This window comes from Cydia fagiglandana, chromosome 6 (assembly GCF_963556715.1).
Source record: "Cydia fagiglandana chromosome 6, ilCydFagi1.1, whole genome shotgun sequence".
NCBI lineage: Eukaryota > Metazoa > Arthropoda > Insecta > Lepidoptera > Tortricidae > Cydia > Cydia fagiglandana.
Window position 1 is genome coordinate 18,135,897 of NC_085937.1, and position 26,639 is coordinate 18,162,535.

At 38.5% G+C, this 26,639-nt stretch overlaps 3 protein-coding genes across 5 annotated transcripts; 2 read left to right on the forward strand and 1 right to left on the reverse strand.

The window, feature by feature from the left end:
* Positions 1–399: 399 nt before the first annotated feature.
* On the forward strand, positions 400–4,708 carry LOC134665394 (uncharacterized). Its single transcript, XM_063522336.1, has 3 exons — positions 400–2,719; positions 2,942–3,042; positions 3,138–4,708. The coding sequence occupies exons 1-3, from the start codon at positions 442–444 to the stop codon at positions 4,632–4,634; spliced, it is 3,876 nt and encodes a 1,291-aa protein (XP_063378406.1). The 5' UTR covers positions 400–441; the 3' UTR covers positions 4,635–4,708.
* A 2,694-nt stretch (positions 4,709–7,402) lies between these two features.
* LOC134665396 (uncharacterized) lies at positions 7,403–11,379 on the forward strand. The gene is made up of 3 exons (XM_063522342.1): positions 7,403–9,187; positions 9,282–9,391; positions 9,826–11,379. Exons 1-3 carry the CDS (start codon positions 7,606–7,608, stop codon positions 11,362–11,364), a joined length of 3,231 nt encoding a protein of 1,076 aa, XP_063378412.1. The 5' UTR covers positions 7,403–7,605; the 3' UTR covers positions 11,365–11,379.
* A 1,782-nt stretch (positions 11,380–13,161) lies between these two features.
* On the reverse strand, positions 13,162–25,738 carry LOC134665432 (solute carrier family 25 member 35-like). 3 transcript variants are annotated; one of them, XM_063522402.1, is made up of 7 exons: positions 25,582–25,738; positions 23,156–23,286; positions 16,578–16,699; positions 15,783–15,985; positions 15,176–15,299; positions 14,375–14,514; positions 13,162–13,354 (listed from the first exon to the last, which is right to left on the reverse strand). In XM_063522402.1, the coding sequence occupies exons 2-7, from the start codon at positions 23,270–23,272 to the stop codon at positions 13,164–13,166; spliced, it is 897 nt and encodes a 298-aa protein (XP_063378472.1). In that variant the 5' UTR covers positions 23,273–23,286; positions 25,582–25,738; the 3' UTR covers positions 13,162–13,163. The 3 variants fall into 3 exon arrangements, with proteins under 3 accessions (XP_063378472.1, XP_063378471.1, XP_063378473.1); XM_063522401.1 differs by lacking the exon at positions 14,375–14,514 and adding an exon at positions 14,550–14,692 and having other exon boundaries at positions 25,582–25,736; XM_063522403.1 differs by lacking the exons at positions 14,375–14,514; positions 25,582–25,738 and adding an exon at positions 14,550–14,692 and having other exon boundaries at positions 16,578–16,704; positions 23,156–23,274.
* Between the last annotated feature and the right edge of the window lie 901 nt (positions 25,739–26,639).

The following is a 26,639-nucleotide window of genomic DNA, read 5'->3' on the forward strand; positions in this document are numbered from 1 at the left end:
TTGACGCGCTAATCTTGTACCTCGGCAGAGGGGAAATAATGCGAATGCCGCCTCCCTTCCGTGTTGCTCGAAGCCTTAAAATGTCACTTTGATATATTCTAATGGGGGCAAAGTTATAATGGGACACACCCAGAAAGGCGCGAAAATATTACCTATAAATTTTTTGTATCGTTGCGTCCCTGTCATCAGTTACCTATCAGTATCACGCATCAGTCTTGAGCACTTGAGCGTGTGAAGTGCTTAGGTGCTCTAGGTAGGTATACTTCTGTTTGCACTTGTTTAAAATAATGCATACTAGATTTTTATAAAAAAAAAATTGACATTTTGATTGATTAATTGTCATGCATTGTTTCGTTTTGGTTATATTTTGAAAACAATTTTTTTTGTTAATTAATAACTATGTAAATTTAACAATTTGTTAGCTAAGAAAAAAATAGTATAATGGACATAGCGGACGCAATGTTTATATTCGAAGTGGTGGTAGAGCATGTCAGGAGTCTGGTCGACAGTAGATTGCTTGTAATTCGCAGTGATTTCGCCGACATATTTTCTCTTGAACTAAAAGATCCAAAGCAAATGCACATAGTGATGCCGGAGCCACTTCCCTTGCCACCAGAACCACCTGGAATGAAAAAAAAGAAGAAACCTAAACCTAAACCTAAAAAGAAAAAAAAAGGAGCGTTGCCCCCACCTCCTCCACCAGAGCCAGTGATACAATCGGGACAATCCGTGCTATTCACAAGTAGCGCAGAGTTTTTAATCAAATTAATGCTAAAGTGTCCCTTGCAAGTCACACTATGGAGCAAAGAGGATAATCTTGTCTTCATTGGGGCTAGCGTTATTCCTTGGGATCCAATATTTTTGACCTACCTAAAACAAATTGTTGATTGCCAAAACCCAAAATCTGTTACTGTACGTGATGAATATAATGTTTTTGAAGAAGACACCGCGAAGCTGATGGCAAAAATTGGCCTCCAAATAAAATTGTCTTATTTAGGAGACAAAGTCACTACATCATTCCGCACTTTATCCGAAGATCCTACGGTAAAAAAGGTTCTGTATACTGGTATCAATTCCAAAACAACGTCATACATATGCACAATGAAGACAACTGATGAAGTGTTTGAAGAGAATAGCAATAAGATAGAAAACAGTTTCATAAAGGATAGACTGAAACCAATTACATTCGCTGACTACACTAACGCACCAGGAGCAAATCTCGTAGAATTCAGCGAAGGCGATTACTGCTGCATGAACAACGCTGACAAACCTCCAGAATCGAAATATAGAGCACCAATTACTATGCCGACAATAGATTTCATTATTGATTATGTACGAAAGATAATAGCGTCCTGTAATGACAACATGAGGATGCTTACGCCCCGCCCGACTATAACTCCGAAAATTAGAGCCACAGATATTGATAGACTTTGTTATTGCCAGGAATCGCAGTGGCCAGAGAGCGAATTAGCGGAGAAGTACAAAATAGATGTCCAGAGCGGACCCTGTGCTGTCTGCGCTGAGCCCGGCAAGACAGGAGGTGTCGAAGGGCCTGGAGCCATCTTCGACATAGCGAACATACGAGGCCCTTGTGGAAAACCAGACTGCAAAATAGCAAGACATATAAGGAAGTATATCGAAAATTTGATGGAAGAAGACAAAGTTGAGGTTAATATTAATGAGATTATTGGTCCGTGTGGCAGTAAGCTTTGTACTTTGGCTGAAAAAATTCAAGAATTCCTTAGGCATGAAGGAGTGTTCACTGCGGACTCTACAAAAGAGGGTCTCTCTACGCAATGCGCATGTATTCAAAAAATGCAAGATGCCCTGGCTGAAAGAAAATCTTGCCATAGTATATGTTGCGAAGAATGCGAAGAGGCTGATGATCCTGAGGACACCTGTGGAGGAAAAGGTTGCCCATTTTCTGGACATACACAGCAGGTATACAACGTGTATTATTTTACAGTAGAACTTGATCAGACATCTAATTCTACTTCCGGCAAAACCACACCGGTAACAGACCAAACAACATCTGACGAAGATAAATTCAAATTCTGCGCAAAAGACTGCCCCACTATGAAAGCTGAGACAGAAATAACTTTGTGCACAAAAGGTGTGTGCCCTTTAACTAGTAAAGATAAGCCGTGCCCTGAGCATCCGTGTCCTGTGAAGGGGGAATACCCTCCCAGCCCAGCAGACAGCAATGTTGAAATAGAACTCGACGCTATACACAATCCATGCTGCTCTACAACTTGCGACGTAGCCGAAACAGTAAAAGATTTCATAGTCGATGGCCTTAACAAGAAAAGTAAGATAAATGAGGACAACGAAAACGAGTGCTATTGCGACTGTGTATGTGACTTTAATTTCACGAAAAACACAACTTACTGCGCTGTTTGCGGCGGTTACGAATGCCTAGGAACTGATATGGAAAACCAGCCGGCCTTTATAAAACCTCTACCATGTCCGGTCTATCACAAACTGTACGACAAGAAATATATAAAAACGGAGAGTCCATGGCCTGACGAAGAACAAGTTGAAACACAGGACAGAATTAGTGTAAAGACTACTAGATCGCAAAAATTTACCAAAGAAGATGCTAAGGCTAAAAAAGATTCATCTTTTGAGGACGAAGGGTGGGAAAAGGAAAAAAAGAAAGCAACGAAGTTTGTTAATAAAAAAAAGCCCAATAAAAGGAATGTTGGTGCTGTGCAAAAAGGTGCGTATTAAATTAATGCTCAGAGATAGATGATATAAGTACAAACAAATTTTTCAAAAAGTATAATCTAGTATGATCTTTGTATCTAAGACATCTAAGTACCTACTTGTATCAAAGTATTAAGTTAAAGTTGCATTTCGAATGATTTTAGAAAGTATACATAAAATTGACATGGATAAAGGTTAAAATATGGAACTAAAAATATTTTGCCATCTGTTTTAGTGGGGAAGGCGGTCGAAAAGAGGCCATTGAAGTATTCTTATCCCCCGGTTCCGGCTAATATGGGTTGGAATTGGACAGCTGAAGACATTCCCGGATTAAAGGTAATTCATATTGAAAAAAGATTACTGTAGTGTAAGGTTACATCATTAATTTGTATTTAGGGGTTCATGAATCGGGTTGCTTGTCATTATTTTAGCCTCGTCCACAATGGAAACCTGGTGCAGCTATTAAACCTCTAGTGAGAAGATACCGAGCCTTAAGAGATGGCATTGACATAATTAAGAAGAAACGAGCTTTAATGACGAAGAAGAAGAAAATTGAAAGTAAACCTTTATTAATAGTCACAAAAAAAGACGGGGAATATACAGTCCAAATGGAAGTGTTCAAGAAGTATTCGAAAGAACGATTGCTTTTCCAATATCCATATGAAGAAAAGCCTCCCTTGATTTACACTATAGGAAAAACAGAAGAAGAGAAAACAAAAATTAAAAAACAACGCGAAAGACGAGAGAGAAGGGAAACTAGAAGAAAATGTAGGCTTTTGCAATCTACTTTTAGAGATAAATGCCAAGAAATATGCGTTAAAGCGTACAACCAGGCGATTGGCGTACTACCCCTCCCAAATCCAAATAATCCGGAATGTCCATGCTACACAAAACCAGCGGATGCCATGATTAGTCCTACGATAGACTCCTGTTCGTGTTCTGAGGAAGAATCTATATCCAGCAGCGACACAGACGGCGATGACTGGATTATAGAATTTTCACCTCCAGCGTCGAAATATGATGCTAAAGTTAAACATCCACCCGTCACAGCAGAAAATGAGTCTCAATACACATATCTGGATTATAAAGTAAAACTCTTAGATAAGCAAGGCAATCAAGTGCCACGGTTTTTCAAAGGACCCGATGGAAAAAAAGAATGTAGCGATTTGGGAGGCTTCTGGGACCATAACCACGTCTGGCAGGAAATAAACAAAGATGGCTACATTGGACCAGACGGTCGATGGATTCCTTTAAGCTTTGTTGGACCCGATGGTATGATGTACTCATCTGAGGAAGGAGGTTTCACTGATAAGGATGGAAATACTTTCAAGCTAGGCATCGATGGCTACGTAGATAAGGACGGTAAGTGGGTATGGTATAAAGCCAAAGAAGATAAATCTAAGTCTATTGTGGCGGGTAAATGTAAGGGTAAAGAGTCCCCCATCAAAAATACTGCTGCTACGAAACAAACTAAAGCCACAGCGACTGATGCCAAGGCTGGTAAGAGTGGATCTGGCGATGCTAAAGCGAAACCGAATAAATCAAATCTAAAACGTTGCAATACGAAGCCCACGAAGGGGTCACAGAAGCGTTCTAATAATTATCAAGTGATGACAAGTATGTCGACAAATTTCGATATGGACGCACGCCAATTTAGAAGTCATTCGGTCAAGTTACCGAAGTTATCGAAGAGAATTCGAGCCGCCGAGACTAGAATGAAGGCTCAATACCGAGAGATTTTGAAGCCTCTCGAAGAATACTCTGATATAGGATTGTTTAAGAAACCGGGGGGGAAAGTGAAGCCGAGCAGGGCATGCAACACGCCTCTGAGGCAGCGGTCACCTGTCCTTTTTGAATGTCCTGGGAATATGAACCAGATCCAACCCGTTTGCTCATTTGAGTTCAACTCCAATACTTCAATCTGTTAGTGTAATTTAGAATATTCTAAATAATGAATTGCGACGCGCCTTTTAACAAAATAAATAATAGTGTTATTTATTAATGTAATTTTTTTCTGTACTTAGTAGGTTTAACTGTGTAGAATTTCAATTAAAACATACCTTTTGAAAACAAAAAGATAATATGTAAGTAGTGGACCCTATAATGGACGTGGAACCAGTAATGGGACTAAAAAAACATAATTCCTCTAAAATAAGTATCTAAAAGTAGTTTATAAACACTGGCTGTATATTATCATAAATAAGAGTCCTAGAGCTGTTTCAGTTTGAAGTTTTATTAAATTTGGTTGTTTTTTAAGAAATTGGCGTCAACCTAAAAGTTGTCGTGTCACTGAAAAAAAATACCACAACGAATTCTTAACAACTTCGCTAAGAGAGGTGAGTTAATTTATTAAATTTTAATTAATTAATACTTGATGAAAACTAGAATGTGTTTTGTTAATTGCATTTACCATGAGATAAGGTATACAACACACTATGTTGTGACTCCACAGATGTAAAAAAATAGTGGTATTTGGCCCAATCCCATTATAGGAGCTGTAAAACTGCGTACCTCCTATGATGGGATAAATGACAGAATGATGCTTGCTATGCCATAATTTCATGTTTAAACAATACAGACATAAAATGTAGTTAAGAAATATGTCAATCAGGAGGTATTCTCGGACTTCGGATAAATTAATATCGTTTTTCCAAACTTTTATTTAACTTGCCCTGTTAGTTAGTGTGGGTCCAATCTTAGTAGCTAAATTTGAGCCACTTTTCGATTTCCGATTCAGTTGAAGTTTTGTGTAAGTACGTAATTAAGTATGCAAATCGGATGATAATGCAATATTATGATAAAGTGGACCTGATCTGATGATGGAGACAGGAGGTGGCCATGGGAACTTTATCGCATTAAACCCTAACTAATTGTGTTAGGGTATATTAGAATTGTCTCGATGGATCTAATACAATAATAATTGGCTGTGGAAAGAAAAATACATTCAGCGATAAAAGCTTGTACCAAAAATTGTTTTATTTTGCCGTAATTTATTCCCCATTTCAATATTTTATACTGATAGAGCAATGTCCATTATAGGGGGCCCATTACTGGATCCACGTCCATTACCGGAGGCCCATTACTGGAACTTTGGTGTCCATGACTGGAGAAAAAAAGCATAGTTTTAATTTGTTAAATATGTGGAAACTAATTGCAGTATCTTTGATACAACACGCCTAAAACATGAAAGACGGATAGGACTTTCATCTTTTAACACGCTAAGCGGTAGACCATTTACATGTATAAGGGAAATATCATAAATACTCCAAATTTCCTCTTAAATATCCCATGACTGGTGCTGTTACTATAGGTACCTATAAAAATTCAATAAATTAGTTGTGGCGACTCAAAACTTTTACGTGTCATGCGTATATACATATGTCCGTATTTTCCTGAGTTCATCTGAATTATGAACCAATTTTTAAAATCTTCTTCTTCAGTCGGTCCCTCAATACTGAGGATCGTGACATCATATCCTTCTGTTGAAGACCAGGTTCCTCCATAGGGTTCTATTCCCCGCCATGCGCATGGCCTCGTGCAAATCGTGGTAATTTTTAAAATAATTTATTTTAATAATCAAAATTTCGCAAACTGCGGGCATCTTTCCCTTTTACTCCAAATAAGGCATAAAAAGTTATATAAAGATGCCCGCAGTTTGCGAACTTCGGTGTTGACGGTAGGCGCTCGGTATTTGCAAATATTAAGTAAGCATCAAAAGAAATACCACAGTATGTCTCACTCGGAGACCTTGAAGTTGGGACTCCTTCCTTAATAATCAGTCTATCTGTCGGTGGCCGATCGTAAGATGAGACCTCGATGCAGTGGCGGATTTGCAGTCTTTGCAGCCCTAGACCTTGTAGCCGGCCCTTTCTCAGCACCTATCATATTGAGTACATTTTGAGTTATTTCTTGTTATCATCAGCGAATTTTTTGTCACAATTTCCCGCCCCTAAATATCTTGGCACCCTAGGTCCGGGCCTACTGGGGTAAATCCGCCACTGCCTCGATGAGACAGATCGTGAAATTCCTAGGCATATCGTAAAACGTAAAATATTTGTCTCGTCCACTGATTCGACGCGGGGCTATTTCTGGACAGTTTGCCCTTCGGGCATCTGATCCGAAGCAACCTCACGAACCTATTCTCCTACCTATCTGTATTGGTTTAATGCTTCGAGCAACACCGGCTTCCGACACATCGGTTTAATGTGACAACCGTCAAGACTTTAGTTACACAGAAACATTACGATCTGCCTGATCTTTCGATCGGCATGCCGACATATCGATAGCCGATAGAGACAGTGCGTTGCGTGCGTTGGAGGGTCTGCCATCTCGTGATCTGAATCGAAAGCGAAAACAATTCACGCTTCTAAGTAGGCACTAAGTGGGTATGTGCTTCACCCTGGCTCTATTTCGCATAGTAGGGTCTGCCATCTAGTGGCTTAAACCTTGACATAATGCTTTGCGCAAATGAATAGGGGGCTTCTGTGCTGCCGTCTACAGTTCATGTACGCTCCCTAAAGATAGCATAGAGGTAATGTCAGACCGTAAAATCTTTTATTGGTGCGACTATAAAATCACATTCATATATTATATTTATGATAGGCAGGCGTACCTACCTATTTACTGTGCATAGAGTTTTGTTGTAAAAGTAACCAACTAGATAAGGATATGTCATATATAAAAGTAAACAAAATGTCAAATAACTACTGTTCTATTTTGAAATATGACATAAATTTTAAATTTCAAGTAACTAATATCTTAAATAATCAAAAATTTTAATTAGATACATATTTAGGTAATGTAAGTATACTGATGGTAATATAAAGGCGCGCACTTCGTTAAATAGTGTACTGTTACATTTATAAAATAAACGCATAAATATTTAGGATATTCGGCACGATGCCAATGTCGGGATTAGCGTTTTTGTTCGATATAATTGTCGAAGACCTAAAGAGCTTTGTGCCAACCAAAAAGTTTGTGGTTAAAAGCCAGTTTGCAGATATTTTTTCATTGGTATTGAAGAATCCTGAACCAAATCTGCGGAAGAGAAAGCGGAAGAAAGCGTCGAAGGATAACACCAAGGCAATAGATGCAAAAAAGGTAACAGACAGTGCCAATCATAACATAAAATCACAAAAAGGTCAGACAATATTATTTGTAGGCAATATAGATACTCTGATAGCACACATGATGCATTATCCAATGGAAATGTGTTTATGCAGTGAATACAATCCGGAAGAAAGGATAGGGTCTACTTTAATACCGTGGAATAACTCTTTTATTGAGTATTTGATGAGCCTTTATCACGTAGCAAAACCCGCCCCGGCAAACGTTAAGGCCGTCTACAACGTCTTCAATGAAGCCACATCGAAACGGATGGCGGCAATACGCTTAAATATCAAGTTACGCATAACGGATCATGTCAATTTAAATCAATATACGGCTTTGTCAAACAGACATCCCAATACCTTTATTAAGATGGATATCGATCAATTATTGTATATTGATCAATCAACTACTACAAGGTTATGCGATGGTACCGGTACTATAAAAACTATATACAGTGATGGAAAAAATAAAAAGAGAAGTAGTGTTAAAAAACGTAACGCTAAAAGAAAAGCAAATATTGCAAAAATAGCTGAAGATAGAGATCGGAAACTTACTCACGCACAGCCTAAAAATAAGGCCAACAAGGCAAATAAAATTCAGAGAAACCTTTTATTACATTTAACCAGAAGTGATACAAACACCGTAAAACCATTTAAACTGGATCAACATATAAGAAAGAACTTAAATTCAAAATCTTGCACAGCAATAAAACAAGTCAATTTGTTCGACTACATCTTTGGTGATAGAAGTGGACCATTTGGAAATAAAACTTACACAGTTGGATATGCTACTGTAAACATTGATGAAAATAAAAGTAAAACTCCATCAGCTTCTTCAGCCAGTCCTCCAGCAACTGAAAGTCCAGGCAAGGCTACAAGCAAATCAGGGACTTCCTTAGAACCAGATAATAATACTACAGTCAAATGTGACACCGTAAGATGCATTTACAAGAAGGAAAGACCGCTCTTAGAGAAACCTGATGATAGAATTCTTATAGATGTAACAAGTGTTAAACATTCATGTTGCGTGACCGACACAATTGAACGACAGATGGCGGTAATTGGAGGAACACCTGAGGAAAATAATCCATGTTACTGTGCTTGCGAATGTACGTTTGGTTTCGAAAGGAAAACTACCTATTGCAAAATCTGCAAAGGATATGAAAAACGCGGAGTGGACTTAGACGGTAAACCTCAGTACCTCATGCCGGATCCCTGCCCGGTATACCACAAAATCAGTAGAATAAAAACTGGAAGCACTTCCGGAAGTGATAGCAAGAAAAAAAGTAAAAGCATAGAGAAAGTTGAGGAAAACGAAAAGAAAGCAAAGAAAAATGATCGATTTAAATTTAACTACGGCTACAAAGGTATACGTACGTAATTTTTTTTTACTATCGAGATAACGTGTACTTATATCTACTTGAATTAATGGAATACGTATATATTTAATTTTTTTTTTCATTATAGCTCCTAAGATTGGGCACGATCGATGTGTTTTGCCATGCACTGGGACTATGTCCAACGTCCCTAAATATATGGGCTGGCTCTGGACTGCTGCTAACGTCCCCGGGTTAATGGTATGTTTATTTTATTTTCTATTATAGATATTAATAATTTTTGGTTTATTAAGCTTGTAAAAATTTGACAAGTAAAAGTGCCCGGAGACTTTAATCTACCTACAAAAATCTCGTGATATTTAACTGAAACCGTTTTTTCTTTATATTTGCTGCGGGGTCCGTTACTTAAATTATCTTAGACCGATTAAAATCACAACAAAATGGCGTGGAATGGTACCTACTCGTTCCATCGCCCACACTGTTAAATGATAGTTAGTAAACCTTATTAAAAGGCATAAGGTCACCGATTGACATTAGGAGTGTTGCTGTTTGTACCTTTATGTGATTAGTTGTGTCCTAAAAGTATCTTTTTTATAGTTTACAAACACACATGCAATCAGTTAAAAAAATAGAGCTATTTTTTTTGTTGATTTTTTTTCACTTTTTTTCTGTAGTTTCGACCTTCGTGGAAACCTGGTGCAATTAATAAGGTAGTTGCAAGAAAGCTCAGAAATGCCCTACATCCAGGTGAAGTTACCAATAAGCGTAGAAAAGTTGTGGCCCCTAAGAAGCGTCCTCTCAAACGACCGCTCCTGATCGTCCACAAAAAGGATGGCGAATTTACTGTTACAATGGAAACCATGAAATCCTATAATAGACCGAGAACTATCAACCAACCGCCTTACGAGGACAAACCGGCTCTGACATACACTATAGGGAGAACAGAAGAAGAAAACCGTGAAAGAAGGAAGAAGAGGGAACGTGCCGCGAGAAGACTAGAGAGAGAGCAACGCGAGTTCATTCAGAGTACCTTCACTGACATGTGCAAGGAAATATGCTTGAAGACATACCAGCAGGCGTTAGGGATTCTTCCTGATGCTGAAGATCCTGAATGCGCTTGCTACCCACCTCTGCCCGACCCTAACCGCGTCAACGAAGACCGATCATGTTCATGCTCTGATGACGGAGACTCTTTAGCGTCCGACACAGACTCTGACGAATGGATATTAGAGTTCACCGCTCCGACCGCTTACTACGATTCCAAATACCCAGGCACAAAGGTTAAAACAGTAGACAACGGAAGCCAATACACGTACTTAGACTATAAAGTGAAACTTACCGATAGATTCGGAAATGCTGTTCCAAGATTCTTTAAAGGACCCGATGGGAAAGAACAATGTAGTGACTTGGGAGGTTTCTGGAGCCCCTCAGGTCATAATTGGCTCCAAATTAATCTTGACGGTTTCATAAGCCCCGACGGACGATGGGCTCCGTTCACATTTATTGGTCCCAGCGGAGAATTAGTTGACACCGACACAGGCAAATTCCAAGACGCAGAAGGTAATTGGCTAGCAATAGGTGTCGACGGCTATATAGATGGCAACAAGTGGAAGTTTTACAGGCAATCTGCAGAAAAAAAACAAGATACCAAGACTGCCAAGAAGAAGTTATCTAAGACAAGATCTACGAAAACGCGTTGCGTTACCAAAGACAACAAAGACAAGGTACATGATAAGGACGGGTCCTTACCAACATTTAGTTGCTTTGGGGATGCTTCGGTGATGGACTTATCCAGGATGGGGATTGTCGGGCATGGTCCGGATAAAAAATTGCTGAGCAAAATGCTGAATGATTTGATTGGAAAGGGTGTGAAAGTGAAGGTACCCCAGACGCCACAATTGCCTAAGTCTCCGGCGTCGGGCAGGTCTAGGCAGCGACAGAGGGCCGACAACAGGCCAATCTGTCGGCACCCGAAGCCATCGCATAAGGGGGTCATCCAACACTTTGACGGCTCGCGTTCCTACTTCAGAAGGAGCGAATTTAAAAACCGGAGCCCAAAGGCGCGTATACATGACCTAGAGCAACAGGGTAAAAGTCTGAGCACCTTCCATGAGCCATGTTTCAATTCCAATATGGATTGTAAGAAGCGGCGCCAGCGACGGCGGGTAGTCGTGACGATGCCACACGCTCATAAATCTTATGATAGATTATAGTACCTACCGCTTGAAGTGCGCGTCTGCGTTGGCAAATTTTTAGTATTGTTTAATTTTTTGGTAGTGTGATAAGTGAAATTTGTAACGTTTTGTAACTGTAAGTTAAGAAGTATGTACTTAGTCTTAATGCTCTGATTGCATTTTATTTCGTAGTAAGAAAGTAAACTATTAAATGTCATTATTTTTATTACACACAAGTTTCTTTGCTCGGGCTTCCTTTAGCCCCACTATAATTATACTGAGAGGAGTGTTATTATCATATATGCTTAAATATTTGTTGAATACTTAAGTATTGGAAACTATCGAGCAAATAAAGTAATTTATCAGCTGTCACGGCAATCACGGGATTATACCCCCAAATTTAAAAAAAATCTAAAATCGTTGTCTGCATTTCTATCTCTCTTACATAATTCGAGCGATATCTGTTTCTATACCTTTGTTATTACTATTAGAGAGAAACTTGCCCCGTAGAGGGCACATTTAGACTAGGTAGTTACTAGTTACCTAACTTACTCTTTCATATGTTATGACGTTAAAACGGCGGAATTTTTAAGGCTCTCTTCTCAATTAATCTTAGTGAATCCTGCAGGTATTTTCAACGAATGTGGTGGAGATAATAGTCCAAATATTGACAGTAAGATTTTTTTTTCTTTTATTAATTTTTTTCTTGTTAATCTTGAACTAGGAGCAGTTTTTCATTTGATAATGTACTTTATTTCAGGTAGCACAAGGGTGGAAGCCGGGCGCCGTGTCCAAATATATCCTAAGAAAACTGAAGATTGCGAAGCTAAGGTCCGCAGCTGTGGCCAACAGCGCACCAGCGAAAAAATCAAAAAGGAAATGTGGCGACAAACCCACCCTCGTCATAAAAAAGAAGGATGGAGAGTATTCAGTCGAAATGCAAGTGACGTCAGAGAACGATCATAATTGCGTCGTATACGATCCACTTGTATATAAGATTGCATCCGCAAGCAACGAGGATAGGGTCAAAAGAAGGGAGAGAAAGGCAAAAAGATTAATCGAGAATATGATAAAGGAATTCAACGATCCCTTTCACCCAGAAGTTTGTCAGCAGACGTGCGTCCGAGGTTATAAAGAAATGATTGGTGTTTTTGAACCTGAAAATCAAGTCGATGGTCGCTCCGTAACTGGAAGCTGTTCTTGTGAAGATGAGCAGGATGAGGATTCTGACGGCAGTTCTCTGGATCTCGACTGGGAGATACAATTCTCGCCGCCGAATGCTCGGGTCAAGAATTAAATGATAATGACAAACGGGAGAGTAAAAACGGTTGAATAAAAATAAATTTGAAAGCGGTCTCACTCTCGAGATGTACGAGTTTGACGAGAAAATTAAATACTTAAAATATTGGTAGTCGTTAAATCAAGTGTTCTAGTAAAACATATTTATGACTAAATCTACACGCATTCTTAATTCTTGCATTTATATTTTTGTCACTGCAGTGGTACATAGTGTTTATTTTTTAGTTGAAGAATGCTCTACGGGTATTATCCCTTGCTGCTGCCAAAAATTTTAAATTTCCGATATTCGTAGCGATACTGATTACCGATACCGATTGTTGTAAAATGCCAGTCATCTTGAAAAATGTTCATTCGAGTTAGGTTACTTAAATGAAACAAATTTAATTTTTATTCTGAATATAAACGACATACATATTTTTACAATTTTTTAACGCATTTTTTCCAATATTTATAATGCAGGTATATTCAGGTAGTATTTGAGATATATTTTTCTGGCCTAAACGGAGAGGAGATATAATAAAACGAAACAATTATCACTATCAGCTACTTTTATCGCTCATATATAAATTCAACATATCCCATATGACTAGTGAGAGGGTCGTGTGCGGCGTTATTCTGATGTAGAGGGGGCCGAGCCCCTTGTAGAGGCCGTGGAGGCCCTCTGTCTTGTAGATCTTGCAGAGCGCGTCGAAGACGCCTGTGTAGAGCAGGCCTCCGGTAGCGGCGGTACCTGGGAGGTAGAGAGGAATTAATATGTTGAAAATATACATAGGTAGAACCAAAAAGCCCGCTCGAATTTTTTTTTGTAATTATCTAAATCAAGTGGTATGTTAATAGAAAAACTGTAGAGTGCTAATGGAAATTTAACGCAGTTTGATGAAGCGTTCCTGGTCTAAACGGGTCCCAAATAGTTTTAAGTCATAATGTATTGTTTGTCCGAATTTTCGTTAGTCATAATTGGTTTTTCTCAGAAACGCGTAACTTTTCAGGATTGCCATAAAACAAACCTAACCTAACCTAACCTATCTATAGAATAACCTTAGGAAAATCCTGAAAAGTTAACGGTTTCAGTTTTATGACTAACGATAATATGACAAACAATACATTATGACTTAAAACTTTATGGGAAACAAAGGGACCCCGGTCTAAACATCTATAGGCAACAAAATTTTTGTGATTATAGGTAGTCATGTGGACTAGATATCAGATATTTGAAAAGTGAGATAATGCAGCAAATATGCTTCTGGTTCTTTATTTCGTATTCAGGCCAGATGTAACTTTAAATTGAGAGCGAAATAAAATAATTATTATGACCAAAACCACATTAGCATCAGCGTCTTTCCCAATACATAGTTACGAGTATATGCCTAGTTTAGTTGACCCTTCCCAAACAAAAACCACAACCAGTAGGTAACTAAATAAATTAGAAACGTGCTGGTTAGAGCTAGATAAGTCTGCAACGAGTTTGGTAGCACACGCAGTGCAAGTGTTATTTTAAACATCAAACTTCTATGAAATTGTGAAGTCTAAATAGCACTTGCACTGCGTGTGTTATCAAAATCGCTGCGGACTTATCTCGGTCTAACTCTTAGGTATTTTAATCGTGCATAAATTGAAAACCCTCTGTACACTAGGATCTATAAAAGATCTTCGCAAACTGAGGACTGTATAATTACTTAAAAATACATAAAGCAGCAGGAAAGAGGCAAAGACAAAGCTCCAAAGCGTAAGCAACAAGCTCTCTCCATACCCTGATTGTAAATCCTTGTATTCACGACATCGAACGGAGTTTCCAACATCACAACGAAAAAACTGCTCACAAAACTCGCGAGAACCGCGCGAGTCACGGGATCTTTGCCGATTCCTCTTGCCTCCAGCTCCTGCTTAACTCTGCACACGAAAACAAGCCTTATTATTATCATTACCCTGGTTGTAAAGTCGCACGGTGGTGACGTCGAAGGGACACATGGCCAGGGCTACCACGGCCCCGCTTATGGCGCTGGCTAGAACGGAGAGCCAGAAGGGTGAGCGATCGCAAATGCCATGCGATGCCAGCCATTCTTTTGCTCTGGAGAAAAAAATTGACAGTTCACATAATTTTATAGATGGCAAGGCAGTAAAATATTTACAGTACATGCACATAATAAATAAGTGACTGAACCGTTACAAAATTAACCTATACTTAGTTAAGTACCTATAGGTTACTAGATACGAAAGTATTTCCAAAGATCATGCTTTTCTTTAAGGATTGTGGACATCTAGTTGACGTACTCGCATTGAGTGCTTCCTTTCAACTTTTATCAATTTCATGGTGACAAAGTTCATTTTGCCAAATCCGTCTCAATAGGTCAACTTAATGTGCTTATAACTATCCTATAGCCGGCCAGAGGCTTATAAAAAAGTCCCCCTTGTCATTCTAATTTAAATCTTATGTTTAACAAATCAAAATTGTAGCCACGTTGGTTTTGTTGTCTGGGTGGCTAGAGGATATCACAAGTGGTCGAAAAATGGTGGAATCTTAAAGACAACTACTTATGTAATAAAGACTTACTTGGAGAAGGTAGTGAGTTGCGCGGCGCTGCCGACTGCCAGCCTCGTGCAGGCGGCGTTGACACCCGCGAAATAACCCTTGAAGCCTTCCGAGGAATAAATCTTTGACATACCGTCGAACATCCCTGAAATAACACAACCAAAAGTTAAATTAATCATGAAATGAAAAAATTAAATATACGTTCTTTCAAGAATGAGACTTAGCTGAGACCTGTTTATTCCATCAGACTGTTTTACATCTTCTGTGGCCTATTTTATAAAGCTACAAGTCACAATTTACAAGCGGAAGTCTCTTTCTAACCCTATGTGTTAGAACGAGACTTCCGCTTGTAAATTGTAACTTGTAGCTTTATAAAATAGGCCACTGGTCTCTTTGATTCTTACGCTCACATTCTAAAGATGTCGATCATTGGAGGGTAGTAACGTGACTGGACACATTTGCAATCCGGATACAGCCAGCAGTGTAGTTTTCCGGATCTGGATCAAGATTGAGGAAGGATTCGAGGATCTGGATTGCGGAATTCCTGGATTGAGGAAGGAAAAGTGTCAAGAGTTGAAGGTCTAAATGGTATTTATACTTTTAAATGGCTTCTATCTTCAAGACTTACCTTCATACCTATGTTGTCTGCCCACCGCTATACTAGGATGTGATGACGCTTGTATTCTCGTTTTCAGCACGGATACAGGATTGCCAACGACTCCACTGACGATGCCGCTCACGCTTGACCAGAACACGGATTTGCTGACGGAAACTTCTCCCGTGTCTGTGCTTGTCCAGCCGCGGACTTCTGATATGTGGTATAATCCTAATCTGTAACGGGAAAAGCATTGTCAATGAAACTGTCCAGTCTAGATCAATCATTATTTTAGTCTGTACCTAGGTATTTAATTGAGCCCATGTCTGTTTAGAAGAACCACGTCGTCTCCGTTAATACTAATTTTTAGGGTTCCGTACCCAAAGGGTAAATTAGGGTTCCGTATCCAAAGGGTGAAAACGGGGACTCTGAACTGCTACTGCTAGACAGTTGAAATTTTCACAGATAATGTATTTCTGTTGCCGCTAATCGCTATAACAAAAAATACTAAAAAGTACGGAACACTCGGTGAGTGAGTCCGATTCGCACTTGTCCAGTTTTTATCCAAGCTGAAGAATATCAAGATAGTTATGGATTGATGAACTTTATTTCATTCCAATATGGTTCAATTCAACTGTTTTATTTTCCTTTTTGTATTGTAGACTTGGATCCAGCAGTTCCCCTTGGATATTCGGCCAGCACGGGCGGCTGCTCTATGGTTGTGTTCGAACAGACAAGTTACCTGACAAAGTTCATTGTGAAAGGCAGTTGGATCCGTTAACCATGTCACAGAGACGGGCTATGGTTATGGTGGAAAAGAAAAGTTACCTGACAGAGTTCATTGTGAAGCCGAGCACAAGAGCCGGAGCGAGGCCCTTCTGCAGCGCGAGGACACCGTCGGTGCGGCCGATGACGAAGATCGCGTGCAGCATGCCTCGGTAACGCACCACCTGCCCTTCAACAAAATGGCACGTTCAACGTCTGAGAGGACTATTACAGGTACAGGTGCAGTATACAGTGTTGGCAATTTGGCATAAATGATGCCAGATCTGGCATATTTTCACTCGTCGCTTTGGCACCAAATTTTTCCATTTAGCATCTGGCATATTTTTAGCATAATTTAGTCTAAGCCAAGTTTGCACCAACTCGGCAGCAACAATATGCGCCATCGCCTTATGTGGTCCATATTTTCATATGAATTTTGACTTTTATGGACTGATGGACGTCGACGGATTATATATAGTTGGCCAAGCAGATCTTGTCATTAGAAAAAGGCGGCAAATTTGAAAAATGTGTATGTTTTAAGTGTTTAATTTCAAATGATATTTTAGCATTTTTTTAGCATAGGTATTTCAAAAAACTTTGGCATAATTTTGGCATAATCTAGACGTTAGTTTAGCATTTTTTCAAAATCCGAGTTGGCAACACTGGCAGTATATTTAGTTTAGTTCTTTGAATTGTCTCAAATATGTAGGTACTTACCTAGTTTTTGCTAGAGTCTATAGGTACAGGGTGGCTAAAAATATCTACATTCCCTTTGCCAGGGAGGTTTTGGGATTATATTGAGCAACTATTTACTATGGGACCAACCCCGAAATCGCGATAATCATTACAATAAACGCGAATTGCATAAAAAAATAGTAGATTGTTAACCAAGGGTTGAAAGGCACCCATTTCTGTCGAGGTAGTTTGGCGCTCTAACGCAGTGAGAGCGCCAATAGTCCGAGACAGAAATGGTGCCTTTCACCCGAGTTAAACACTCTACTTTTCATATCGAATGCGAGGAAACCAAACAAGACAAGGCAATTTCGCAAAATCAGTAATGGAAGTACCTAATAGATCTACGGCCATGATTTATTTTCCTTAGGACTTACTTGCAATCGGAGACTTTTCATGTGTGAAGATTAATTAACCCCTAGCGAAAATCATTTAGAATGCAATATTTACGAAAACACACATTTTTAACTACCTATCTGCAGTAATTTTAAAATGATTTGTTCATTATAGTATGAAAATCAGCGGGGTTGCCTCTAACTTTTTAATTTTATACTTTTTCGTTCTAAAAGCCGCAACAGACTACCGGACCGCACCGCGACCTTGGTGCGCCGCACCACGTAATAACATAATAAAAGTATTTTAAATATTAAATAACAATTTAATTACTAATATAAGCAATTTTTATCTTGTATTTTATTTTATTTTCATGAATATAATGCTAAATAACTTTAAAAATCAATTTAATATCGTACACACGTTTAACTGTGGCTGTATAAGATTCTGCCTTTGCTTATTTACGCAAGTGTAAGGTTTAAAAAATATTTTTGGTGTATTCCTTTTGGTTCCCGCCTTATGAAATCGAGTAAATAGAATTCCACGAAAGAAATCAAGAATAATTTGTTTTTAACTTCACTTACATCATTTTTTATAAAAAAAAGGATCAACATGGGATTAGTAAAATTAAATAATTACCAATTGTTCCAGGCGAGGAAATAAAGACGCTATTTTTCCATTTTGTTTCTACCCAGTTGTTCGGGGACGCAGAGGAGTAGGGTAAAGGCACCATCAGTAGTCAGCCTTATAACGACTTTTTTAAGTTTGAACGTTCGGCATTTCTACAGGATTACTCGGAAAATTAAACAAATGACATAGTTAGATCAATTGTTTATCATAATTTTAAAACAAAATATTTAAAAAAATAACAATCCTCTTTATAATATCTCTAATTTAGTTTAAACAAAAAGTGGCACTTTTCTCCAGTAGTCAGCCTCCAAAATCCAGTAAGCAGCCTCTGTGTACCCAGTACTCAGCCTTTATAATATTCATAATGATTTGATCAAAATCACTTATATTTATATCATAACCAACAATATGATTATCATTATTATTTTTTGTATATCTTTTTTTTTTATTAGTACATACAATTCTTATGACACGAAATTTGTTAGTTATGTACTTAACTAAAAAAGTTGTCAAGCGGACCCCAGGCTCCCATGAGCCGTGGCAAAAATGCCGGGATAACGCGAGGAGGAAGAACCTATTCGGTAAAAAATAATGAAACGATTCTATGCAGATCTAATTATCATTAATAAACAAAGTCTTTTTCTCAAAAATGGACGGCAAAATCGACTTTGCCGTCTAAAAAATAGGTCGCGAAGCGCGTAGTTTATGGTCAGTCAAAAATTAAAAAGTTAAAAACATTGCGGTCTCGATTTTGGGACTGCAATGTTGCATACAAATTCCATTATTTGTAGAGTTCCAAACTTTTTAAAAGTTGAAATGGCCATATGAAATGAAGGCACAGGCCCATTAAACAGCCAAACAGATGATTAGTACGGCGACTATTTAGCTGTCTCAAATAGGTTGGCGTATTTTCGGCAGAAAAATGCACTTCTATTTTTTAATTAAAAAAATAAAAAGGCGGCAAGGGCTTTTTTCTGTGAAAATATATACGTAAGGAAGTTGCTTTTGTATAATATTTCTGTGATATTTATATTTCTTGCACCATTTTTGAGAAAAGCACTATATATGACTCGGCTGGAAGGCTACTTGCTGGCTTCGGATTCAATTAAACGGACTCCCAAGGTCGTCCGTTTAAAACGAATCCTCAGCCTGCAAGTAGCTACTTCCGAGCCTCGACAATAATGTACTAATACCTACCAGGAAAAAGCAAAGTGATAAATAGTTATGTATAGTTAACGTCATAAATATGTATACACTTTTGAACCTTATTTCAATTAGATAGGGTTTAAAAATGTGGACTTATTTTTGGCGGCGATGTACCAAGCAAAGTCAATGGCTGAGTATTGGATCCGCGAACTGAAGTGAAGAAGTTCCAGTGGTCAGCCGCATTATAACGTAATTTCAAATGCGGCTGACTACTGGATTTTACTTAAAATTGACTAGGGCATGCTAAACTAAATTTGAAAATGTAAATTTAACGGTCCTAACGGTCGCATTGGCTCGAAAATAATAAAATAAACGAATAACCCAAAGGTCAGCCGTGGGGGGCTGAACACTGGATTTTTTGGAAAAAAGTGTTATCCAGTGGCCAGCCCCCTCAATTTATAAGTGAAATATTGTTATTTTCATCAAAACGTAATCCAATTTAATAGATAAACTAATAATCAATCCAATCATTAACAAAAATAATAACTTATAACATTAAAACATAGTTTTTCTTGCCTGTTAAGAGAACACCACGTGCAGAAAAAAATATGGCGGACATGACACTTTTGCACTCTTCGACAAACAGCACCTGTATGAACGAGTATATTTCTTCCCCCCGTTCCCTCACCACACCTGTCGTGTGACGTATTAACCAATAAGGAATCAAAGCTCCTATTTGAGTAATCGCGATTTGTTTAAACGAATATACCAGATATTTATGACCAATAAACGACTCAAAAGGCTGACCACTGGTCCCTGGCTGGCCACTGGTGCTGTTACCCTACACCACTTTTCTGCACTAGAGCATAAACGTATGACTTTCTGCGTACCTTTTAGAACAACAACGACCCACTTTCAGAGCATGAGATATGAAAATAATAATATCTGATACTGTTCAACTCCATGTAACTACTTTTCTTGTTTTCATCTATTGTGTTGTGTAAAACAATTAATTAATGAGCTTTAATAAGGAGAAGAACTAAGGAAGATTTAAGAAACATAATCAATATTATTTTTGCTTTTATTATTACGTTATTGCTAAAATCGTAGTGTAAGTAGAACCATTGAGTGAACCAGTATATAATTTTATTTAAAAAACTACGGAACCCGTACGATGACCCGTAATATTTTTATTTGTAGCATACATTAGTTACATTACGGTTATAGGTCAGTAAATGAATGCTCAAAAAACGTTGTAGAGGGAAATGCTAGGAACACAATTTTTGACTCCGTAACTTTGTTTAGACTAGTTAGGAGGTGAACATATCAAAAGTCCCCGGCTGTAGCCCCGGTGCTGCGGGGTAGAGGGGGTTAAGAAGGTCGAATTTTTCGGTTTTTCATTGATATCTTGGAAACTTTGCATCTTAGCGACATGACTACTAAGACAAACCGAAATCTCATAAAATTAATTACAAGTTTTATCTAGTCAAGTTTTTCGATATCTTGAATAGTTTTTGAGATACCCGCTCTTGAAAGTTTATTTAGGGATTTTAATTTTATCTTGATATCTACATCAGTGATGCTGTTAGGCCATGTTTGGTATCATTTTCGTATAAATCGGGGGTGCTGAATTCATTTATGGTATCACATTGACACTATTCCGAAGTAAAACCAAAATTAAAAAAAATATATTTTTAAAAATCCCTCTTCACGCTTAAACCGCTGAACCAATTTCGTTGAAAATTTGTATAGAAATAGTTTCAGTCTCGACACAGGACATAGGATGGTTTTTATAACCAAAAGCATCTTTTGACGATGTGAAAAGTGGGGTGGAAGTTTGTATGAGGAGTCAATAACCGCTGAACCGGTTTAGGTGAAATTTAGGATGGTATACATCTGTGATTTAGATGAAAATGATACCTAACATGACTTCAAACTTTACCTTAAGCAGTATTTACCTCAGGAATTCAGTTTCGTCGACGAAGTTGAATTCCCCCCATACTCCATTTCACAACTTTAAAGGATGATTATTGAGATAAAAAGTATCTTATGTCCTGTCTTGGGACTCGAAATATCTGTATACCAAATTACAATTAAATTGGTTGAGCGGTTAAATCGTGAAGAGGAATTTAAAAAAAAAGGTATATTGTTTAAAGTTTATATGTTTTTTCTAAGGAATGGTGTCAATGTGATACCAAAAATGAATTCAGCACCCCCGATTTATACGAAAATGATACCAAACACGGCCTAGCAGCTTCACTAATGTAGATATCAAGATAAAATTGAAAGCCCTAAATAAACTTTCAAGAGCGAATATCTCAAAAACTATTCAAGATATCGAAAAACTTGACTGAATAAAACTTGTAACAAATTTTATCAGCTTTTGGTTTTTCTTAGTAGTCATATCGCTAAGACGCAAAGTTTCCAAGATATAAGTGAAAAACCGAAAAATGAGACCTTCTTTCCCCCCTCTCCCCCCCAGCACCGGGGCTACGGCCGGGGACTTTTGATATGTTCACCTCCTAACTAGTCCAAACAAAGTTACGGAGTCAAAAATTGTGTTCCTAGCATTTCCCTCTATAACTTCTTATTTCTTGGCCTATTAATACAATGCATTTGTTAGACATATGTGTTAAACACTTACTACACATAGTATACGACTTATTTTTATTATGAACACTAATATTTATAGCGCGACCAAAAGATAAGTTGGTGACGCCACTGACGCCAGCATTCAAAATAAATTTGGTCACGCAAGGATTTCCTGTAATTTTACAGTTCCGACGACTGTTCTTATGGCTAAGCCTTGTAAAATATTTAGTTGGTAGCAATGTTTTTTATGTGTTGCGAGATCTGACAGATAAAACTGGGGGCTTAGCCAAGATGACAATCGTTGATAAACGCCAAACGAAACTTAAAATTTCTTATGAAAATAGTCACATCCTGATACCTACATTTATTTCGTTCGGCGTTTGTTGATGTACGATTTTTAAGTACCTTGGCTAGGCTCCCTGCCTCCCTGGTGATCGTTTTTGTTTAAATTCGACGTGCTTCCGCATCATATGCAATGCAACGCTCTAAGGGCCGACCCTGATTAGTTAAAATCCTATTAATCTTCTACTATTCCGCCTTAGCTGCTCTTATTTTGGCTGTCAAATTTAACGTTTTGGAGGCGGGTTTCTCTCCGTCTCTTGCCGATAGGAAAAGATGTATCGGGATGACAGATGTTACGGAAGGTCACGTGACTGTGTCCATACATTATTTTCATCACACTTGCTCGGAAAAGATGTATTTACACGTAGGGCTTGCGGGCGGGAAATTGAAATTTTCGCCCTAGGGCGGAAAAAATCTTTTCCGAGCAAGTGTGATGAAAAACACTTATTTACACGTAGGGCTTGCGGGCGGGAAATTGAAATTTTCGCCCTAGGGCGGAAAAGTGTTTTATACAGAAGTTTGTTTTTATTAATTCTCCTTTTTTTCCTTACAAGTGTGATGAAAAACATTGTGTGTGCCACGGGCGGTAAAGAAATTCCGAACTCGTGAACATTTTAAGCCCTCGCTTCGCGTCGGGCTTAAAATTGACACTCGTTCGTAATTTCTTATTTCCCGCCCTTAATACACAATGTACTATTAACTTTCTATAGGCGTTTTCTTTCATCGATTGTCATCTTTGGTTGGCGAAATAAGTGGGCCATACTGAAAATTTCTGGATTCTGATATATGAGACGACTTATTTTTTCTAAGTGGCCAGTTCCAGGAATTTTCAGTATGCCCTAAGTAGGCTTATAGTAATTGGTCACCTGCTGGTCCTTAGGCTGCAGCTCGCCCTGCAGCTGCAGCCGAGTCTTCACCACGTCGATGGGGTTGGTGAACACCGTGGCTCCGGCGCCGGCCAGACCGCCGATCACGAAATCCATGGCACTCCTTCACTCTTTAAAACAAGGTTTCAGAATAAACACAACGTAACAATTTTCGTGATTAACTTTTAGCTGACAGTTTCGGTCGGTGGCCGTTGCGTCATGTAGGTGATTGTGTTTTTAGGGTTCCGTACCCAAAGGGTAAAACGGGACCCTATTACTAAGACTTCGCTGTCCGTCCGTCCGTCCGTCCGTCTGTCACCAGGCTGTATCTCACGAACCGTACTGATAGCTAGACAGTTGAAATTTTCACAGATGATGTATTTCTGTTGCCGCTATAACAACAAATACTAAAAACAATAAAATAAAGATTTAAATGGGGCTCCCATACAACAAACGTGATTTTTGACCAAAGTTAAGCAACGTCGGGAGTGGTCAGTACTTGGATGGGTGACCGTTTTTTTTTTGCTTTTTTTTGCATTATGGTACGGAACCCTTCGTGCGCGAGTCCGACTCGCACTTGCCCGGTTTTTTTTAATCCTTTTATTTTAGAAAGAGGCTTACGCTTGGAATCAAGACAGTGTTACGGAATTACAGATGTAGTGCGTAATTGTTTTCCATCGTATTTTCTCGGAAACGTTTTTATTTGTCATGCTACTTCAGTCAACTTCAGTATTTTTTTGTACTTTGACTGAAATAGCAAGACACGTTCGTATGTTTCCGTGAAACTACGAAGGAAAACAATTATTTTTGCACTACATCTGTAAATATCATAATATAAAACGTATGAAACATAGGAAAATCGGAAATTACCGCTCTAGTGCGATAAAGAAGGTACCACTAAGTGTATATATGTATACAGGGTGATTCAGGAGACGTGAGCAGGACTAACACTGCGCATTCCGTAAATTATAAGGAACTGTTTCCTATCAGTATTAGTGAGGTTAACGTTAATTTTCTAGTCGTGTTGAAAAAAAAAGTTATTAATTTATTTACAACATGGGTGGTCGGTAACATTAGAATAGTTAACTAACGCTATTCAGTGTCAAATTGAATGTCATCACTGTCATCACGGTCTGGTTACTTTTGAAAACTCGTATCTCACTCAGGTTTGACATTTTATTTTCTTCGTAAAAGAGGTTTTATGTTAATTAATTAGGTCTTGTAGGGTGACCATGATTGTAGAGAATTAAATTTGCCCTCATCAAAAAGTTGAAAAATAGGAAAAAGTGTGGTTGTTTTACCTAAATACGACGGTGACCAATCAATTATCAGTTACTGAGTGTGCAGGATGAGTCCTGCTCACGTCTCATGAATCACCCTGTATATACTTACATGAACTGTAAACTACTTTCTATGCCAATTCAGTATCGTCACAAGCCCATATAAATTGATGTTATTTCCAGGAATATTAATATGTAATATGTGAAATAACTCTTCTTCGTTATCATTTGATAAGTAAAAAGCATTTATCATTGTGCAAACAATTACATCGACTGTCAGTTAATTGGTTAACATGATAATCTAATAAGCGCCGCCGACTTTTATATTATTGCGTTAAAAAGAAGAAATCACATCTTTAATCATAGGAAGCGGAAATACTAGAGATGCACCGGATATTCGGTTACTATCCGATATCCGGCCTATCCGGCCATTATTTTAATATCCGGCCGGATACCGGATAGTGACCTACTATCCGGCCGGATACCCGATAGTGACCTACTATCCGGTCGGATACCGGATAGTGCCCTACTATTCTGCCGGATACCGGATAGTGACCTACTATCCGGCCGGATACCGGATAGTAACATTGCTTGGTTTCGGAGAATTCGGAGTAAACAATTGAAACATTCCACACACTTGCACGTGCACGCATTTCGAACCTAGAATGAGTCCGCTCCGCGCGAACGTTCATTACGAAATTTACGAAATAGGTCAAAACCTGCACAATGCACAGAAACCGAAATGTAGGTATAGTTCCGCCGGCCGGATACCGAGTATTCGGCCGATGGTCACGCCGAATATCCGGTATCCGGCCAAACATCTATCCGTTGCATCTCTAGGAAATACTAATATGTAGTGTAATGTCGGCGCGCAATATCATAGACCTTCCTATCATTCAATTGGTTAGACTTTAACCCGGGCATAGACAACGCATACTAGTCTAGCCATTAGTACTGTATCGGAACTAGTTCAAAAAGTTTGATAACGATAACTCAGAGCGCGCTAAAACTATTTCTAGCAAAATTAATTACTTGTAACTGTGACATCAATGACTTTAATGGGACATGAACAACATAAACATAATTTATGATATGATGCGAATTTCTAAATATAGTTAGGTATTGCACATGTATAGTTCAACTCACCGTGGCCTTGAAAATATTACGCGAACGAAACACTACACTACTGAATATACTGAAAACCTTATCAATTCTGACACATTTTAACAAAATACACGTCCAGACGTGTACTTATCACAGGCACTTTACCTTTGCTATCGTTCGGATCTTGCGTGACATTGAAATTATTACGTTACGTCAGTTATCATCAACCTCAAAACGTCTTAAGCGACGTGTTTCTGTAAATAAACTATGACCTTTTATGAAAGTAATGTAGAGTTAGCAATACAATTATTATTTGCGGTCCGTGAGGTCGCTACTTGCCAACAGACGTTCTAATTAAGTATGAAACGGAGTTGGTTCCGCATTTTTCCGCCTGCACAAATAAGTTTGCGGTAGTGCTAGTGTATTTTTGTTATACAACGTGCTGGTGACGTCACGACCACGACACGAGCGTGGTTTGGCAAGCGTGCGAGTGAATGACAGAATTTTATGGCACATTCATAGAAGTTCTTTCATTTTAGTGTTTTAATAAATCTTTCTTAATTATTTTGTAGCGAGAAATTTAGTTTCACGGCGTGTCATGTGAGTCATGCCTTTATTCGGTTAAGGACAGATTCATCGTAAGGTAGGTCAAGAGAAACGCATGCACGGTCTCCCAAAGTACATACAATAAAGTATGTATATAGGTATTTATTTAATATTCATTAGGTATATAATATATATATAATTATACTCGTTCGTGCCAGGATTGTGATGCTTGGTATTCGCAACAATTTATCAATTACTGTACTTTGTACACCTACTCTCGTAGACATTGGAAACAGATATAAAGGGGAGTGCTCCGAGGAATTGTTTCGATTAAATCTCTGCCGCTTTTTCTCTTTGCGCCATCACTCTACGTGACAACATTTCCATCGTCACCACTTACACACGTTAACTATAAATCGTAGTGATTAAATCTGTGCAGTCTGATTTGCGCAGTTTTATCTACCGCGTGTGTATGACAAATCGTTACGATAATCGACAGCGATTTGTCATACACACGGTAGATAAAACTGCGCAAATCGGACTGCACAGATTAA

Coding starts and splice junctions, on each gene's coding strand:
- LOC134665394 (XM_063522336.1), top strand. CDS start 442: ATGGACATAGCGGACGCAATGTTTATATTCGAAGTGGTGGTAGAGCAT. Junction 2,720..2,941: donor TGTTGGTGCTGTGCAAAAAG/GTGCGTATTAAA, acceptor CATCTGTTTTAG/TGGGGAAGGCGGTCGAAAAG. Junction 3,043..3,137: donor AAGACATTCCCGGATTAAAG/GTAATTCATATT, acceptor TCATTATTTTAG/CCTCGTCCACAATGGAAACC.
- LOC134665396 (XM_063522342.1), top strand. CDS start 7,606: ATGCCAATGTCGGGATTAGCGTTTTTGTTCGATATAATTGTCGAAGAC. Junction 9,188..9,281: donor CTACGGCTACAAAGGTATAC/GTACGTAATTTT, acceptor TTTTCATTATAG/CTCCTAAGATTGGGCACGAT. Junction 9,392..9,825: donor CTAACGTCCCCGGGTTAATG/GTATGTTTATTT, acceptor TTTTTTCTGTAG/TTTCGACCTTCGTGGAAACC.
- LOC134665432 (XM_063522401.1), bottom strand. CDS start 23,272: ATGGATTTCGTGATCGGCGGTCTGGCCGGCGCCGGAGCCACGGTGTTC. Junction 16,700..23,155: donor TGCAGCCTAAGGACCAGCAG/GTGACCAATTAC, acceptor GTTGAAGGGCAG/GTGGTGCGTTACCGAGGCAT. Junction 14,693..15,175: donor CAACTCACTACCTTCTCCAA/GTAAGTCTTTAT, acceptor TTTTTTCTCCAG/AGCAAAAGAATGGCTGGCAT.